This window comes from Lissotriton helveticus, chromosome 3_1 (assembly GCF_964261635.1).
Source record: "Lissotriton helveticus chromosome 3_1, aLisHel1.1, whole genome shotgun sequence".
Lineage (NCBI taxonomy): Eukaryota > Metazoa > Chordata > Amphibia > Caudata > Salamandridae > Lissotriton > Lissotriton helveticus.
In genome coordinates, this window is record NC_136061.1 from 58,296,463 (window position 1) to 58,313,876 (window position 17,414).

The following is a 17,414-nucleotide window of genomic DNA, read 5'->3' on the forward strand; positions in this document are numbered from 1 at the left end:
TTTCCGGCACCCCCCCCCCCCCCCCCCCCCCCCCCCCCAAAAAATGTGTTGCTCTCTACTGAGGAAGGACAACTATCCTGAAACACGTGTATAGAGATACACAGCGCTGGCTGCACCAACAAGGGTGAAAAACTAAAGCCTGTCACTGAAGTGTTATTGTGCACTGCATTTACTATGATGCATCAGGGCAAACTGAGTGCTGGGATGTGAGGCAGTGTGCGCCCACCCTCCTCCTGCTCCAAGAAAGTAAACCTGGGAATACTCTGAAATCAACTAAAATGCTTCCATCAAACCTGAGGTCTAAGCAAAACCGACAGACAGAACCTTCAGGAAATGCCAAATTCCTATCTTTCTCAAATGACGAACTGAAAAGAAAAAAATGCAAGAATAACAGAGTATCACCCGAAGTGGCATTGACTCATAGCTCAAATCAGCAAGTCTAAGAACAGACAAAAAATGGAAGCAAAGTTGCAAATCCAGTTACCAACTCCAACTGGTCCTAACAAGTCTAACTGTGAAGAATTTGCATCCTTGGTTTTTTAAGACAATAAAGATCATTATACAGCGCCAAGATGCCCCAGAGGCAGAACACGTGCTTTACCGATGCATCGCTTATGTTGTGTTAGCCTTCCCAGCGGAAGCGGCATCGGTCTAGAACGCCCTACACTTGGCATGTCCAACACACTGTTGTAAACCCTGTCCATAAAGAGGCAATTTAAGAACCACGGTGCACCTACGAGTACCTACGTAAGGCGCCCTCGCCATTGTGGTTGGAGCTTTACGTCGAATCTTGGGACCCCTGCAGCCTTTGTTCTTAAATGTACCTGGTTGTGTAGATACAACCAGGGGCAAGGACCCCTCGTGGTGGATGGTTGTCACTTCTGTCTTCAAAGGAGTTGTGTTGTTGTGAGCAGTGGTGATTAGAACCAAACGCAGGGAATGTCTGCGCATGCGCCTGTAGGAGCCATGTAGGCTTCTGATGAAGGAAAGAGGCGAGAGGGACTGCAGGGGCAAATCTTACACGGTTGGGCATCTTTATAAGGAATCCGATACCAGTGGGTCAGTGTGGGCGTATGGGGGAGACTGATCGGCTCGGGAGACAGACAGCAGTACAGATGTTATGGGGTGGAAGTTGGACTCCCATCCTTGAGTGAGACTCCCGGGGTGGGACTTCCACCCATCACGTCTGTACTGCCGGGGTGATCAGTTGAGCACCTCATTCCATCTCACCATGGACGGGATGTACCCAAGGCACAAGTCCTAAAAAAAGAAGTGGGGGGACTAACCTGGGGTCGATTAGGATCGCGAATGGACTTGAGTCCGTCCGCGACCCCAGAGTAGGAGGGAACGTCCGCATGGGCTGCGGCGTTCCCTCCGTGCAGATTAGCATGTGACCGCCATGGTGGCGGTCACATGCTCTATCTTTAACATTGCGGCGGGTGCAGCTTCAAGCTGCACCCGCCGCAATGTTAAAAATGCATGCACCGCATTTGCGTGCACAAAGCGGCAGGTACCGCGCGGTGCCTGCTGCTTTGTTCATGCAAATGCAGGGGGGTACCATAGGTACCCCCCATGTGCACCCCCCACCCCCCTTCACCCAGGGGGCCCGCAACGGGCCCCCGAAGTGAAGGTCCGTATGCTTTTCCACGGTGGAAAAGCCGCTGCGGCAAAGCATACATTTTACACCATCATAATATGGCTGGCGGTGTCTGATAGACACCGCCAGCCATGTTAAAGCTTTTCCGCCGCGGTCGGAAGGCGACCGCGGCGGAAAAGCTGTGGACTGAATGCAAGACCCACCAGTCATCCTAATATGGCGGTGGGTCTTTCTAGGCTCCGCGGCGGTTTTCCCACATCCTCCGGGTCGGCAATCATAATAGGCCCCTTAGTTAGGCAGTATGCAAGTGACATCATGGCACGTGACGTCACGATGCGTGACATTACATATGGCATCACAGGAATTTACATCATAGGTAGTGGCATCACATGCCATGACTTTAATATGTACGTGTGATGTAAAGCGCTCTAACACTCTGCTTTGGGATTAGTATAGAGCTATACAAGAAAAAAAAAGTGGTACTTAAGTTCTTTCAACCTAGGTGTGAGGCCCCTGACTGCTCCCAGCCAAGAGATTCGAACAAAAGGAGACCTGATGACCCCTCAAATTTGGTCTTTGTTATGGGCCCAGCAGGAGTCTAGTGCAGGTGTTGCTGAAAGTGTCCTGGTGTTTGGAAATTACACCGGGAAGAGTTCAGCATATTATTTAGTGGGGCCTAATTCTTGGCAGGGTGGATGGCGTTCACCCTGTGAAAATAGTGGGTGGATGCCGTCCACATGCGTGTACCCATTGAATTGGAGTAAATGAAGACCACAACGCCCACAATGCAATAGGTGCCACACAAACCCCGGGGTGCTGTGGCCAAGCCGCATGAGGGAGAGAGCAGATGAGAGACATGAGAGGGGCTGAGAGGACGGGCAGCACAGAGGTGGGTGAGGGAGAGGCGGGGTGTGGATCATGAATCTGCATGGAGGCGGGGGGGGGGGGGCGGCTGTCGAGAGGGGAGAGGCGCAGCCAGAGCGTGGGTCTGCGGTGGGGCTGCTGTGTGCTAACTGTTCAGAGCTCCGGGCACATGGCAAGGGGTTTGTAAGATAATTGCCCCCTTCGCCTGGTTTTCTGCGCTCAGTAACTGCTCTCACACATCTGTTTGTGTTTTGTGCAGTGTGGGAGGTGGCCGGAGGACCAGCCTTGGTCCTCCTAAACACAGAGGATCCCTTTCGCTGCCCGGCCTGTGTGCGGTTCCTCTGAAGTCGTCTACATAGTGATAGAACAGACCCACCGTCTGCCCCCCTCCCCCTCCAGAGCCCGCACCCCGCGCCCTCCCTCCTCCTACTCTGCATCGAAGCAGACTGTGACACCTAACTCACAGATGTACTCCCCTCTGTGCGGGGCTTTCAGTGGGAAGTGGAAAGTGTGAGTGTGTGTGTGTGTTTGGGGGGTTGCCCTGATACATAAAGATGACGGGAGGAATGCTTGTGCCCTCTCAGCCACCGGTGCGTGCTTGGGGCCGCATTCCCGTCCATCATTTCCCCCTCCCTCTGCGACGCCAGGCAGGGACACACCTTATGCAAATCAGATGCGGCCCTGACCAATGGGGACAGTCGGCTGGAGCCAAGAGCTCCCGCCCTGTTGGTTCTCACCATCGCGTGAAGCCGATGTTCCAATGGCCCGAGGACATTCAGGGCAATAAAATATGTACCTTCTGTGGGGAGAAGCGTCCACGGAGAGTCTGTGGCTAGTGGCGCCCTCTGAGTACAACCACGGCTTCTTGACTGATTGTGTTGTCTCTCCCTCCATCAGGAACCAACGCGGCCCTCCTTGGATACACCAGGGGGCCAGGGCCCAGGGCTTGAGCCCCAAATCATACAGTAGTGAGAGCCCTGAGGAAGCACGCCTGTGGTGCCCTGGGACATCTCTCCTAGCGCATGCACAGCCCACGCCTGGCATCAGCTGGTGCTCTGGGCACAGCTAGATGGAGGAGCACCGTGGGGTGCCCGCCTGGCATCAGCTGGTGCTCTGGGCACAGCTAGATGGAGGAGCACCGTGGGGTGCACGCCTGGCATCAGCTGGTGCTCTGGGCACAGCTAGATGGAGCAGCACCTTGGGGTGCCCGCCTGGCATCAGATGGAGCTCTGGGCACAGCTAGATGGAGGAGCACCTTGGGGTGCACGCCTGGCATCAGCTGGTGCTCTGGGCACAGCTAGATGGAGCAGCACCTTGGGGTGCACGCCTGGCATCAGATGGAGCTCTGGGCGCATGCCTGGCATCAGATGGAGCTCTGGGCACAGCTAGATGGAGCAGCACCTTGGGGTGCACGCCTGGCATCAGATGGAGCTCTGGGCACACCTAGATGGAGGAGCACCTTGGGGTGCCCGCCTGGCATCAGATGGAGCTCTGGGCACAGCTAGATGGAGCAGCACCTTGGGGTGCACGCCTGGCATCAGCTGGTGCTCTGGGCACAGCTAGATGGAGGAGCACCTTGGGGTGCTGCTGGGTAGCACCCTCAAGCTGCCACAGGAGCACCCCAGTCTGTGCACAGGCGCGAGCAGCGCTCACCTGTCTGTCTATTGGTATCAGTACATCGTACAATAAGCCTACCACGGTGTGTGATGGCAACAGTTCTGGTGTTAGTCTTCAAGCTCGGATGTACTGAGTGATTGGGCATCCACTGGCACAAGACATGAACCTCTGCCATACTTTTAAACCTGGTGTTATCTCTCCACAGTCTCTGATGCCATGTTTTTAACTGAGTCAAGATATGTTTTTTCTTCTGTGGCACAGACACTTGTCTGCAGTGACTGCCTGGTACACAATTTTTTAAATATATCATGAATATATTTGCTGTTGCAGAGTGACAGCACCCTTATGTGCTGTGTGGGAGTATTCAAATGATATTCAAGCCAGCAGCATTTTGCAAATGTTGCACAGTTTGTCACAATACAAAGCGTTTCTCTACAAGTGAAACCGGCAACGAAAATGCTTATGAAAGAGTTTTTTATATGTATATAAGATTTATCGCCTGAAGAAAGAAGGAATGCTAAATCAACCATGCTGTGAGTCGAGCTGGCGACCAGTGCCAGCTCTTATCCCACTGAGCTATCTTGCCACAAGGTACAAAGACCTAACACATAATCCCGTTTATGCCTCTGTAGAGCTTTTCAGGATGTATGGGGCATATTATCAAGGAGGGTGTTAAAAATTATCGCCGGTTTAGCGGCAGAAAACTGCAGCTAAAGCGGCGATAATGGGCTTGATAAAATGCCCTTGAGAATTCCAATAGAAGTCCATGTTCGGGTGTGAACATGGGCTTTTTTTTTTTTTTTTTGCAGAGTTTTATATAGCGCGAACTAGAACCGAACCGAATCAGTTATCAGAGCGCTTTACATAGCACCAGTTACGTTACATGAGGACACACTTTCATTTTTAGGCACGGGGAGATTAAGTGATTTGCCCAGAATCACAGGGGGTTTTTGGCGTCGTTACCGAGACTCGAACCAAGTTCCCCAGGTCCGAGGTCGAGCGCCCTAGCCGTTAGGCCAACCCCTCACCCTTCTTCTATTGGAATTCTCTACGGCATATTATCAAGCCCATATTGCCGCTTTAGCAGCAGTTTCTGCCAATAAACCGGCGATAATTTTAACGTCATCCTTGATAATATGCCCCTATATGTTTATTTGTAGACGTATCACAATTCTCTAGAGTAAAATTTTTTAAAAAGTAGGTTTCGGAATTCACCAAAATGTCTTCACTTGTTTTACTAGGTAATGCAGAGCAGTACAAAAAGCAGTGACAAAAATCTCTATACACTAGGAGCCGATACACAAAACCACTTTTGAACATGAGAAGTAGTATTACACATGGACGCTTTTATATACTCTGACGTGCATTAGTGCATCAGCCCTAAAAAAACGCCTAGTGTTCTATTAATAAAAGTGTAAATAGGGCATATTCATTTCATTTGTACTCATTTTTAGTGAATATTCCCAGGAAATCCCCATTTTATTTTGATTTTAGATGTTTTGGGCCAATCCACAAAGACATGTAAAAGTATGTAAAAGGCCGTTACAGGAGTACTACTTTACATTCTCTAAAAAGCCCTAGTGAATAGGCCTCTATGTGTATTTAAGTTACATTGTGTCGTCAGTGAAGCCTTTTGGGTGTTTCCCTGTGCAGTCTTATTCGAGCAGACAAGGCTATTTTACTCTAACTGACATGTGGTTGTAACATGCAGTATGGAGAGAGTTTAGAGCCTTAAAGGGCCTCTGGATTTTGAAGGCATCACGGAATGGTAGAAATGTGCGAAATTAATATAGTTAGCATAAGATAACATGAAAATATCACATGATCAAGAGTGTAAATCAGGGCTTAATTTGAGCGGGTGGCTTTCAGGCTTCGGCACTGGTACTTAATTGTCAGCACTGGCTCTAGTGATAGTCCACCACATGGTGGCGCTGTCTGTTTAATTTTGAGGTGAGCACAACCGCTGTGTTTATTAAGTCAATTTGCACTGAAAAGGATTATTTGGCAGCCTCTTACACCATTACTATAGCTTTGTGTGACCTGAAATAGTCTGAATAGTCACGCTATGGGAGTGGGATGGTTGGGTGTTACGTTGGTACTGTTATTCACAGCACTAACAGGGGCAATGGGTGGTGCAGACTGCTGTGGCCTTCCTAGAAGGGCCCGGGCACTTATTTTTTTTTTACAAATTAAGCACGGGAAAATTACGAATCATGTGCTACCAACGGAATAAGAGCGTATCGTGCACTAATCTGTCCTCACAGGTGTGTCCTGCATCATTGACTGCACAAAAGCTCATGTGAAATGGAGAACCCATAAGGGTGCTAGGCTGCATTGACCTCAGAAACACGTCATGTGAAACGGAGAACCTCTAGGTGTGTCATGCAACAATGACCACACAAAAAAACATTGTGTTATGTTATGGTATGTTGATATGTATAGCACTCCAATCACACAAGAGGGTATCCCGTCGCGTGGGCAGGTGTGAGGTCGCCAAGGTGCTTATATGAAGGGCCAGGTCTTCAGCTTCTTGTGGAACTCAAGAAGTCAGGAGGAGGCTGTGATGCGTTGAAGGAGGTCGTTCCATGTCTTGGGTGCAGTGTAGGAGAATGAGCGACCTCCGGCTTTGCCTTTGCGGACGTGGCAGTTTGTACAAGTGAGAGGGAGGCACAGAATAGGTGTCTGGTGGGATGATGAAAATGTATGTGGCTGTTCAGGTATTCTGGTCCGGTGTTGTGTAGAGCTTAGTATGTGTGTATGATAAGTTTGAATTGGCTGCCTATTGGTTTGTCATACAACATTGACCTTTTAAAAGGGTTACTTGAAAAGGAGAATACACAGGTGTGTCCTGAAATTTTGTACAATGTATATATGTGTGTCATGTGGTACTAAGATCACAACATGCCAACTCAAAAAAACCCACATGTATTGGGTGAGAGCATGTAGATTAGTTGTGTGCTACGGAGACCATACGGGTGTCATGTGATAAAGAATGCCCTGGGATACAAAGAGCACATGGATATATCATGCAATAGTGACTTCGCGTACATACGACTATGTGATACAAAGAACGTATAGATGTATCATCCAATTTCGAGAGCACACATATGTGATGTGATATAGACACTGCATGGCTGTAGTGGGTAATGTTGAGAAAATATATGAATTTCATTTGATAATAATCACATATAGGTGAGTCGTGATATTGAGAAAGCATGCATGCTATGTGATATCAAGAGAATGTACATTTACTATGAGACTTTATGACCACATAGCGTGGCCTTATTTGGAGAGCTCAGGTGCATGTTGTGTAGCACTGGGACCATATAGTGATACTGTTTGACATAGAGAGCCTAAAACGGCATCATGTGACATCAAAAGAACATATAGTTATGTCATGGGATGAGGCGGGCACAGAGGAATGACTTGAATATATATACATTCATCTATAAACACACACACGCATATATATATATATATATATATATATATATTTTTTTATATATATATATATATATATATATATACATATATATATACACACACACACCTATAAGCACACACACATATATGTATGTATGTATATATACATATATTTGTTTTTTTCTTTTCTTCTTTTTCTGAGAATAAAGTTTCAGAACTGAGTGGCGAAGATAAGATATTTAACCATAAACGGTATCGTTTACAGCAAAATTTATTATAGAATATGTCGTCATAATTTTTCAAAAAATCAAAAGTTTCAGACCTGCGGAAGCCAAGGATATGTCTGATTAAATGAATTAGATATTGAAGAATACTACAGGAGAGATTTGGTTAATGCACACAGGAAGCGAATACCCTCAGCAAAATTGGTAAGATTGCCTTGAAAAAGCCAAGGTTCTGCAAGACACGTGTTGGCTGACTGCAAGTCTAGAATCAGAATGGATTTTATCTGCAGATGTCATAGTTATACATATATGTTGTAAAGATCCCAATTTCGGATAACAGTTATTCAATTATCAGTCATCTGATATCTGAAACTTTTGATAACAACACAGCAGTTGTCGGGAGAGCACATGGCGGTGTGAACTGATATCCACAGCATCTAGACTTAGCGCGCTGTGTACATATAATAAGGTCATGTGATAATGAAAGCGCCTGTCACAGAATATGCAGAGCACGTGTGAGTCATGTGAGAGTAAGAGCACACAGAAAAGAGGTGATGAAGAGAACACATATGTGGCTTACGTAATTTGGGTAGCGTACGTTTGGCGCCAGCCAATCAGAGAGTGTGATGGAGAACACACAGAGGTCCTGTTATGAGCTTTGTGATACAGAGAGCACAGAGGCTAGAGTGACCAGATGTCCTGGATTGCCCGGACAGATCTGTTTTGTCAAGGGGTGGCCACACACTTAAGTAGATACATGTCCTGATGTTTGAGAGAGGGCGGGTAAGAGTGCTCACAAGTGTAGAGCATGCTCATAAATGTAGTGCATACTCATGAGTGTTGAGCGTGCTCACAAGTGTAGAGCCTGCTCACAAGTATAGTGCATACTCACAAGTGTAGAGCATGCTCACAAGTGTAGTGCATGCTCACAAGTGTAGAGCATGCTACCAAGTGTAAAGTTTGTTCACAAGTATAGTACATGCTGACGAGTGTAGTGCGCGTTTAGAAGTGTAGTGCATGCTCATGAGTGTAGAGCGTGCTGACGAGTGTAATCCGCGCTCACGAGTATAGTGCATGCTCAAGAGTTTAGCGCATGCTCACAAGTGTAGAGCATGCTCACGAGTGTAGAGCGTGCTCTCGAGTGTAGAGCGTGCTCTCGAGTGTAGAGCTTGTTCACGAGTGTAGAGCGTGCTCACAAGTGTAGAACGTGCTCACGAGTGCAGCGCATGCTCACAAGCGTAGAGCCTGCTCACGAGTGCAGAGCATGCTCAGGAGTGCAGAACGTGCTCACGAGTGCAGAGCATGCTCACGAGTGCAGAGTATGCTGACGAGTACACAGTATGCTCACGAGTGCAGCGCATGCTCACGAGTGCAGAGTATGCTCAGGAGTGCAGCGCATGCTCAGGAGTGCAGCGCATGCTCACGAGTGCAGAGTATGCTGACGAGTACACAGTATGCTCACGAGTGCAGCGCATGCTCACGAGTGCAGAGTATGCTCAGGAGTGCAGCGCATGCTCAGGAGTGCAGCGCATGCTCAGGAGTGCAGCGCATGCTCAGGAGTGCCGCGCATGCTCAGGAGTGCAGCGCATGCTCAGGAGTGCAGAACGTGCTCACGAGTGCAGAGCATGCTCACGAGTGCAGAGTATGCTGACGAGTACACAGTATGCTCACGAGTGCAGCGCATGCTCACGAGTGCAGAGTATGCTCAGGAGTGCAGCGCATGCTCAGGAGTGCAGCGCATGCTCAGGAGTGCAGAGTATGCTGACGAGTACACAGTATGCTCAGGAGTGCAGCGCATGCTCACGAGTGCAGCGCATGCTCAGGAGTGCAGCGCATGCTCAGGAGTGCCGCGCATGCTCAGGAGTGCAGCGCATGCTCAGGAGTGCAGAACGTGCTCACGAGTGCAGAGTATGCTGACGAGTACACAGTATGCTCACGAGTGCAGCGCATGCTCACGAGTGCAGAGTATGCTCAGGAGTGCAGCGCATGCTCAGGAGTGCAGCGCATGCTCAGGAGTGCAGCGCATGCTCAGGAGTGCCGCGCATGCTCAGGAGTGCAGCGCATGCTCAGGAGTGCAGAACGTGCTCACGAGTGCAGAGCATGCTCACGAGTGCAGAGTATGCTGACGAGTACACAGTATGCTCACGAGTGCAGCGCATGCTCACGAGTGCAGAGTATGCTCAGGAGTGCAGCGCATGCTCAGGAGTGCAGCGCATGCTCAGGAGTGCAGAGTATGCTGACGAGTACACAGTATGCTCACGAGTGCAGCGCATGCTCACGAGTGCAGCGCATGCTCAGGAGTGCACCGCATGCTCAGGAGTGCAGCGCATGCTCACGAGTGCAGAGTATGCTGACGAGTACACAGTATGCTCACGAGTGCAGCGCATGCTCAGGAGTGCAGCGCATGCTCAGGAGTGCAGCGCATGCTCAGGAGTGCAGCGCATGCTCAGGAGTGCAGAGTATGCTGACGAGTACACAGTATGCTCACGAGTGCAGCGCATGCTCACGAGTGCAGAGTATGCTCAGGAGTGCAGCGCATGCTCAGGAGTGCAGCGCATGCTCACGAGTGCAGAGTATGCTGACGAGTACACAGTATGCTCACGAGTGCAGCGCATGCTCACGAGTGCAGAGTATGCTCAGGAGTGCAGCGCATGCTCAGGAGTGCAGCGCATGCTCAGGAGTGCAGCGCATGCTCAGGAGTGCAGCGCATGCTCACGAGTGCAGAGTATGCTGACGAGTACACAGTATGCTCACGAGTGCAGCGCATGCTCACGAGTGCAGAGTACGCTCAGGAGTGCAGCGCATGCTCACGAGTGCAGCGCATGCTCACGAGTGCAGAGTATGCTCAGGAGTGCAGCGCATGCTCAGGAGTGCAGCGCATGCTCAGGAGTGCAGCGCATGCTCAGGAGTGCAGCGCATGCTCAGGAGTGCAGTGCATGCTCAGGAGTGCAGAGCGTGCTCAAGAGTGCAGAGCGTGCTCACAAGCGTAGAGCCTGCTCAGGAGTGCAGCGCATGCTCAGGAGTGCAGCGCATGCTCAGGAGTGCAGCGCATGCTCAGGAGTGCCGCGCATGCTCAGGAGTGCAGCGCATGCTCAGGAGTGCCGCGCATGCTCAGGAGTGCAGCGCATGCTCAGGAGTGCAGAGCGTGCTCAAGAGTGCAGAGCGTGCTCACAAGTGTAGAGCCTGCTCAGGAGTGTAGAACATGATTACATTTCCTCCCACCAGGCCAGGAGTCCTCTTCCAGCAGGTGTTAGTGGGGGGTGACTCAGCGAGCACTGAATCACCAGCCTGTCCCTGGGACTCACCGCATCGGGGGGGGGGGGGAGTCTTCGTGTAACAGAAGTTTACACCACACCACACTGCGTGCACGAAGTCAGGAAAGGTGCTCTGTGAATAGTCACCGGGGGCATCGCACCTTTGCAGAAACAAATTGGAACTTATCCATTCCTGAGGGGTTTTTTTCTTTTCGTTTGCTTTCTAGTACCTATAGTTTTATTTTTTTCCCATTATTCATCAGGACTATATGTCCCGGAATGCAAAGAAACCCGCAGTGTATGTGGGCCAGTGATTCTCAAAATGTGATCTTCCTAATATCGCCGGTGTGTCATGTATTACACGCGAGTCGTGGCACGCGGGCCCAGAGACGATGCCGTGACGTATGGACACACATAGGTGTATCGGAGGGTCGAGTCCCTCCCCCCCCTGCGTCTGACGCTGGTGCTGCGTCACCGGGGAGAGCGCACCTGAGTTTCTGTCTCTCCTGAAGTTGTAAAACTTGCGTCTGAGAGAAACATCTGTTTCCAAACCCCAACAAGTCCTCATTAGATCTGTGAACAAGACCCGGCGCTCGTGAGAACTGGCGGTGGGCATGCCGAGGCCCCCCGCAGCCCGCACATTCCTGCCCTGGGGGGCTGGGGTGTCAGACATCACCTGCCAGAGTCTGGGAGGGGGCGGGGCCTGGGACCGCACCTTCAAGGGGCCCCTGTCATCTGCAGGGCTTTATAGAAATACAGAAGTGCGGGAGTATATGTCTGCTCCCGAGAAGTGCCGCTCCCCTCCTCTTCAAAATATAGCAGCAGTGCTGGGAAGTGCAGGTGCTCTGTCTCCACTTCAAATGACACAAGTAGGTACTCCGTACCGGAGAGCACCGGCCCATTTAAAGCACTGATCTGTGACAACGCGTGCTGCCTTTTCGCTCACGGCGCGTGCAGTTTGGCACCCCCTCGCGGCAGGAGGCTGGAGGCACCGAGTGCTGTGTGTCGTAAAGACACAGATTGATTGAAGCTGTGGGATATGTCGTGACATGAGGGGCTGGGTCAGAGTCAGTACAAAAGAGAAAGTTAAATGTGTTTCGAGGTGAAATCAAGGCCCGTCATTTTGAGACGGTATCTTCTGCTCGCTAGAAGATGCAGTGAGGGGAGCTTGGCCTTCACAGCCCTGCGCTCTCTGGACAGCTCTCGAGTTCCCATGTGTGAGGTGAGGGGCTCACTCAGTACAGGTATTTCTTCTTTGCATTCTGGAATTTGCCTGTCTTTAATGCATTATAAATTAGATGTACAAATCCAAGAATGCAAAATAAAGAGCCGGAGTGGGTGAGCTACTTGTGCCTGGGCCTGAGAAACTTGAGAGAACGTTGTTCCTGAAGCACACAGAGGTGATGGGAGGATGCTAACAGTAAGTCTAACCACGGCCAATCACATTCACGCCATGGACCAGCGATATGTGAATCAGCATTGGCCCTGCTCCTCCCGGAACTGCCAGACCAGGTCCTTTCTGTACATGAACACAAGAACCCAGGACCGGTTTCGCCCGAGTTATGGGCTCATCAGCCGGGTATAGCTTAGTTCCAGTGACACTGTGAGCGTGGGGCCCACGTATGGGCAGACCCATGCCACTTAGGTCGGTACATGAAACACACAAAAGGTGATGGGAGGAATGCTTTCTATAAGTCTAACCCCCGGCAATCGCTTGGTGTAGCATTCCAACCCATCGTTCTATTGCTCACCATGCCGGCTCAGATTTTCCCCAGCCATATGTAAATCAGTCTTGAACCTGCTCCTCAAAGGAAGAGTCCAGCCCGAACTGCAAGGCCAGGTCCCCATGAACCTGAACACAAGCAACGCAGGCTCATCAGCCGTGTACACCGATCCCTGGCAGATGAGCCCTTATCAGGACCAAACCGGTCCTCGCTGTTTGTGATCCGGTTCAGGAAGGACCTGGTCTGTCAGTTCAGGCCAGACTGTTCCCATGAGGAGCAGGGTCAAGACTGATTTACATATGGCTGGGTCCAAACTGAGATGGCGCGGTGAGCAGAATAATGCCACCTCTGTGACTGACAGTGGTTAGACAAATTACAAGCATTCTTCGCATCTCCTTTTGTGTGTTTGATGTACCACCCTAAGTGGCAACGGTATGCCCAGATATGGTTCTGTGCTCACTGTCCCATTGGATCCTACTATACCTGGACGATGAGCCCTTAGAAGGACTAAACCGGTCCTGGGCTGCTTGTGTTCCAGTTCACGCAGGACCTGGCCTGGCACTTCGAGCTGGACTGTTCCGATGAGGAGCAGGGTCAAGGCTGATTTGCATATGGCTGGGTCCAAACTGAGGTGGCATAGTGAGCAAAGGAACAATGGAATGGAATGCTACCTGAGGTATTGCCAGTGGTTAGACACATTGCAACCATCCCTCTCCCCACCTTTTGTCTGTTGGCAAACAGGGTTCCTGCCTGAGACCAGGCCTGGGGCAACAGCCTTCGAGCAGCAAATCAAACCTTTCCTACCCTGCACCCTGCACAGGTGAAACCCCTGCAGCAGCTGGTCAGACAAGACATGGGGGTGGAACTGCCAAGAGACCCCTTGCTATTTGTTATACCTTCAGCAGGGCGTGACCTCTTAGCCAGCCAGCAATGCATGCTGGGAGTGATGCCAGAAGTGAAGCCGCAGCTGTGGTGCACAGAATCCTTCTCTAAATCACAACACTGGTCTCTAGTGCATCAGAATGCATATCTAACTCAGTGGACCCCAGTGTACACTGGTGCTGGAGAAGAGTGCAAGAGGATAGAAGGAAGAGACACTAAAACAAAGATAGATGCAAACCAACAAGGTCTCATCCTTTCCAACTGGGGTCTTATCTGCCAGGGGTGGGAAAACCATTATTATTCTATACAAATAGGGAAAATAGCATTTTTCATCTCATAAAATAATGCATCTAAAATGTGGTCCATTAGGGCTCTTCAGATTAAATAAACTATGGGAATAAAAATAGTCAAAAGCTGTACATTGAAAACAAGGGTTTCAGTATGTGCTAAATAAAATCAGTAGCAAAACATTCAGATGGTTTCATAAGATGCTATGCAAATAATTACTGATTCCTTTTAAGGATGAATTTTTTTCCATGTGTAGGAAGCAGAGAAGATACTGAAAATGACTCTCAGGGCCTGGTTCAGAGAGTAGACGATTAGTCCAATCTCTGCGTCAACAAGACTTTACCCAGGTCTTGGAATCATGAGTTTTGCTGTAACATCCATACCTCCACAATTGTACCATGATCATTTTGTCAAGTTTGACCTGTTGCCTTCTTTGGGGGGAAATACTCTGACAACAACAAAACCATGCGGAATTCAGTGCATTAAATGATGATTTCCATAATGTGACCCCGGAAGTTGCCGATGGACATCGCCGCACTCACCTGCCTGCCGACTCGGTTGTTGTGTAGCCTCATTCTGGCATGGATGTCTCGATACATTTCCCTGGCGTCCAGGAAGTCTTTAGAAAACCTCTCGCCATATTCCACGTCTGGGCTGCAGCCGCCCCACTCCCATGTCTCTTGTGGCCCCGGGACGTCGGCGGGCATGTCCTCTAGCACGCCATGTACCATGCCCTTGCCCCGGTTCATGGCTTCTAGCTGAAGCCGATGAAGCTTGAGCCTGAACCCTTCTTCGTCACCTCTTCTCTTTTCATCACAGCCACAGGCCTTCAGCTTGCCCATGGAGCAGGCGTTGGACACGGCATGGACCACCCCTGCAGCCGCGATGGCGTAAGCATACGCACTCTCCCGATAGCCTGAAATAAGAAAGAGGGACATTTTGAAAAAAAACTCAGGAGACTATTTTCCCAACAGACTATCATTGAAACAGAGGCCTTTCAGGTAGCAACCTGCTAACGTTAAGATATGTTTGGCTTACACAAGCGGAGTTTCCCGCTCGAATTATGTCAATTGGCGTGTATGGTTGAGTGACTGTGGAGCTAATGTTTACCCTTTGCTATCATTATGAGTGGCACGCAAGGATTACTATGAAAGGTTTTGTTGAAAGTAAATATCCAGTTTTAATATACAGCTATTAGACTCAACATTATCAATCATGTTAAACAAGCGATGAACAGTAATCCGCAATATGTCTGTTGCCGCCGCCCCTCTCCATCTCTTGCTGAGTCCCTTGGCAATCAGCCAAGATCATGAGAGCTGTGTCACTGTGCAAACAGCGCGGCCATCTTTGTCTAGTGAATGTGCCTGTTCTTTCTATTGTACATGCTATCAAATAGGAAAAATGCTGCATCCATCTCCCATTACCTATGGGAAGAGTCACATATTGCAGCAATTAATAAGCACTTGTGTTCCATTACTGTTCCTTTCACTTAGATGTACAGTTTATACTTCTTTACCGTCTCTCTGGAACATTTCCAAAATATGTCTGCGATACCTAAGCAGAGCATGTGTAAGTGGACGTGCATCTGCTCAATGCGTAATAAGTTCGAAGTTGTTTGTGCGGCACTAGGTGTACTAGGAGCACTTTGATATTACACAACTATGTTGCTAAGTATGCACCTATAGAGAACCTTTGAGGCACATTTTCAAAGAATTGAACCTAAAGTGCATGTGGGCATTCCCAATGCTAATGAGGTCATCTCTGGTTCCTCTTGACCATCTACCATTATAGCTCTTGAAGTGGCTATTTTCTTTGCATATGCTTTCTTTTAATGAAGTTCACATTGTGAGGTTACCTTAACTGGCAGGTTTTGTGACTTCTGAGGCTTGACTCAAACTGTCAGATATGCCAAAGTGTACACGAGGGTTGCACCATTTCAGATATCTATCAAATTTAAATTAAAGTAAAAAAATGTGCATGGAATAGCTGCTTCATTATCTTCCTGGATAAGCTTTCTTAGGTCCATGTGCAGCTTACCAAGGGACAGAATAGAGAAGTAATTCAGGTTAAATTTAACTGTACAGTAGATATGGCTGCGTAAACAGCAGTGCAAACTTCAAAGGTGACGGCTGTGAGCCCATCTCAATCTAAGATCGATACAGGTATTGTGGCAGCAATTCAATCAACATTAAAAGAAGAGAAGACTCCTGCAGCATTTCACTCCAGCTACTCAAAAAACAGAAAAAAACAGAGTTTTTACATTACAATATTAGGTTTGAGTTGAAAAGAGTCCTACTGTCAGAAAAAGCTTACATTCTTGATCTGCAAAGAGCGAGTGTGCCTGGCGGTAACACTATAATATTTAGAGGTTAGAAGAAGGGAAGCAGCAAAAACCATAATCATTACTAGTGGGAGAAATGACTTGCAACACCCTGGAAGGGTTTTAATCGAGGAATATGAGACAAAATCCAGTAGACGGGCACCTAAAGAGATTGAATTTAGGTGCCACAAGTTTCACCACAATAGAGTGTGCCACTGACACTGAAATTCACTCAGTGGAAGAAAGCGACACCGCACGAAGCATGTCATACCTTGGGGCTATACACACCCTGGTTCTGCTACTGCAGTAAACCACGCGCAGCCCAATTCAGAAAGCATTTTGTGCATCTCAGATGGACTCGGTAGGACAAAATGTTAAAACAGCGCTCATAAAGTCCAAATCCTGTTTCACATAATAAGGATTTGTAGATTTGTATGCAAAGTTAGCACATATACGGAGGCAGAAACTGTTATCCGATGGTGGGCTTTTTAAATGTACAAATGAGAGTTTGTAGGTGTACCTGTCAATGTGGCTGATCATCCTCAGACGTGTGTGCTTCCAGACATTAAAATACCTCTTGTAGCTAGTCTGGCACCTGGGAAATGCACACACAACTGCTTCTGTCAAGGGGCAATAGGAAAAGTCGGGAATGCAAAGGGAATGTTGTTTATTTCTCAGAATCTAGAAACTGGTTTTCTCCAGAGGTAAAATCTTTTTCCTTTGGAAAAACTTAAAAAAAATGTAATTATCAAATGTAATTTCCATTATATATATGTATGCGACACGTCACCTTGGTGAAATACCTGCACACGAAAATTTTACACATAGGAGAACTGAAGGGGATCAACAACTATTGAAGACTTTTGAAAGTACTCCTGAGACCCTTTGCGGATGCCATGAAAGATGTAATTTGCTCCAAATACAGCAAGAGTGGCACAGGAGCAAATTGTGGACTTTGAAAGCCTGGGCTTTGTGAATCGGGTCTCCTGTGTCTACCAATGCTCCTTCCAGGTTTTTTGTCTACTTTTGTAGGAGTCAGTTGACGAAAACACGTGCTTAAAGAAACCTGTTTGATTGGCCGATTCCAAGAGATTTTCGATGGTTCGTTTAGCATCTGTTAAAGATTATTGATGAGGTAAATTCTGTTAAAAATAAAATAGGCAAAACTAACCACAATCCGGTAACGCTTTCTCTCTTTGGTTATCTTAATGACTGGCAGAC

The 17,414-nt window shown here is 48.6% G+C and overlaps 1 protein-coding gene across 2 annotated transcripts in view; it reads right to left on the minus strand.

Annotated features, from left to right (window-relative positions):
• Window positions 1–17,414, minus strand: part of WNT10A (Wnt family member 10A) — a 341,199-nt gene that overhangs the window by 16,887 nt on the left and 306,898 nt on the right. For both annotated transcript variants that reach the window (XM_078679224.1, XM_078679222.1), the window contains exon 3: window positions 14,416–14,789. In XM_078679224.1, coding sequence (XP_078535350.1) covers window positions 14,416–14,789 — 374 coding nt within the window. The remainder of the gene's footprint in view (window positions 1–14,415; window positions 14,790–17,414) is intronic.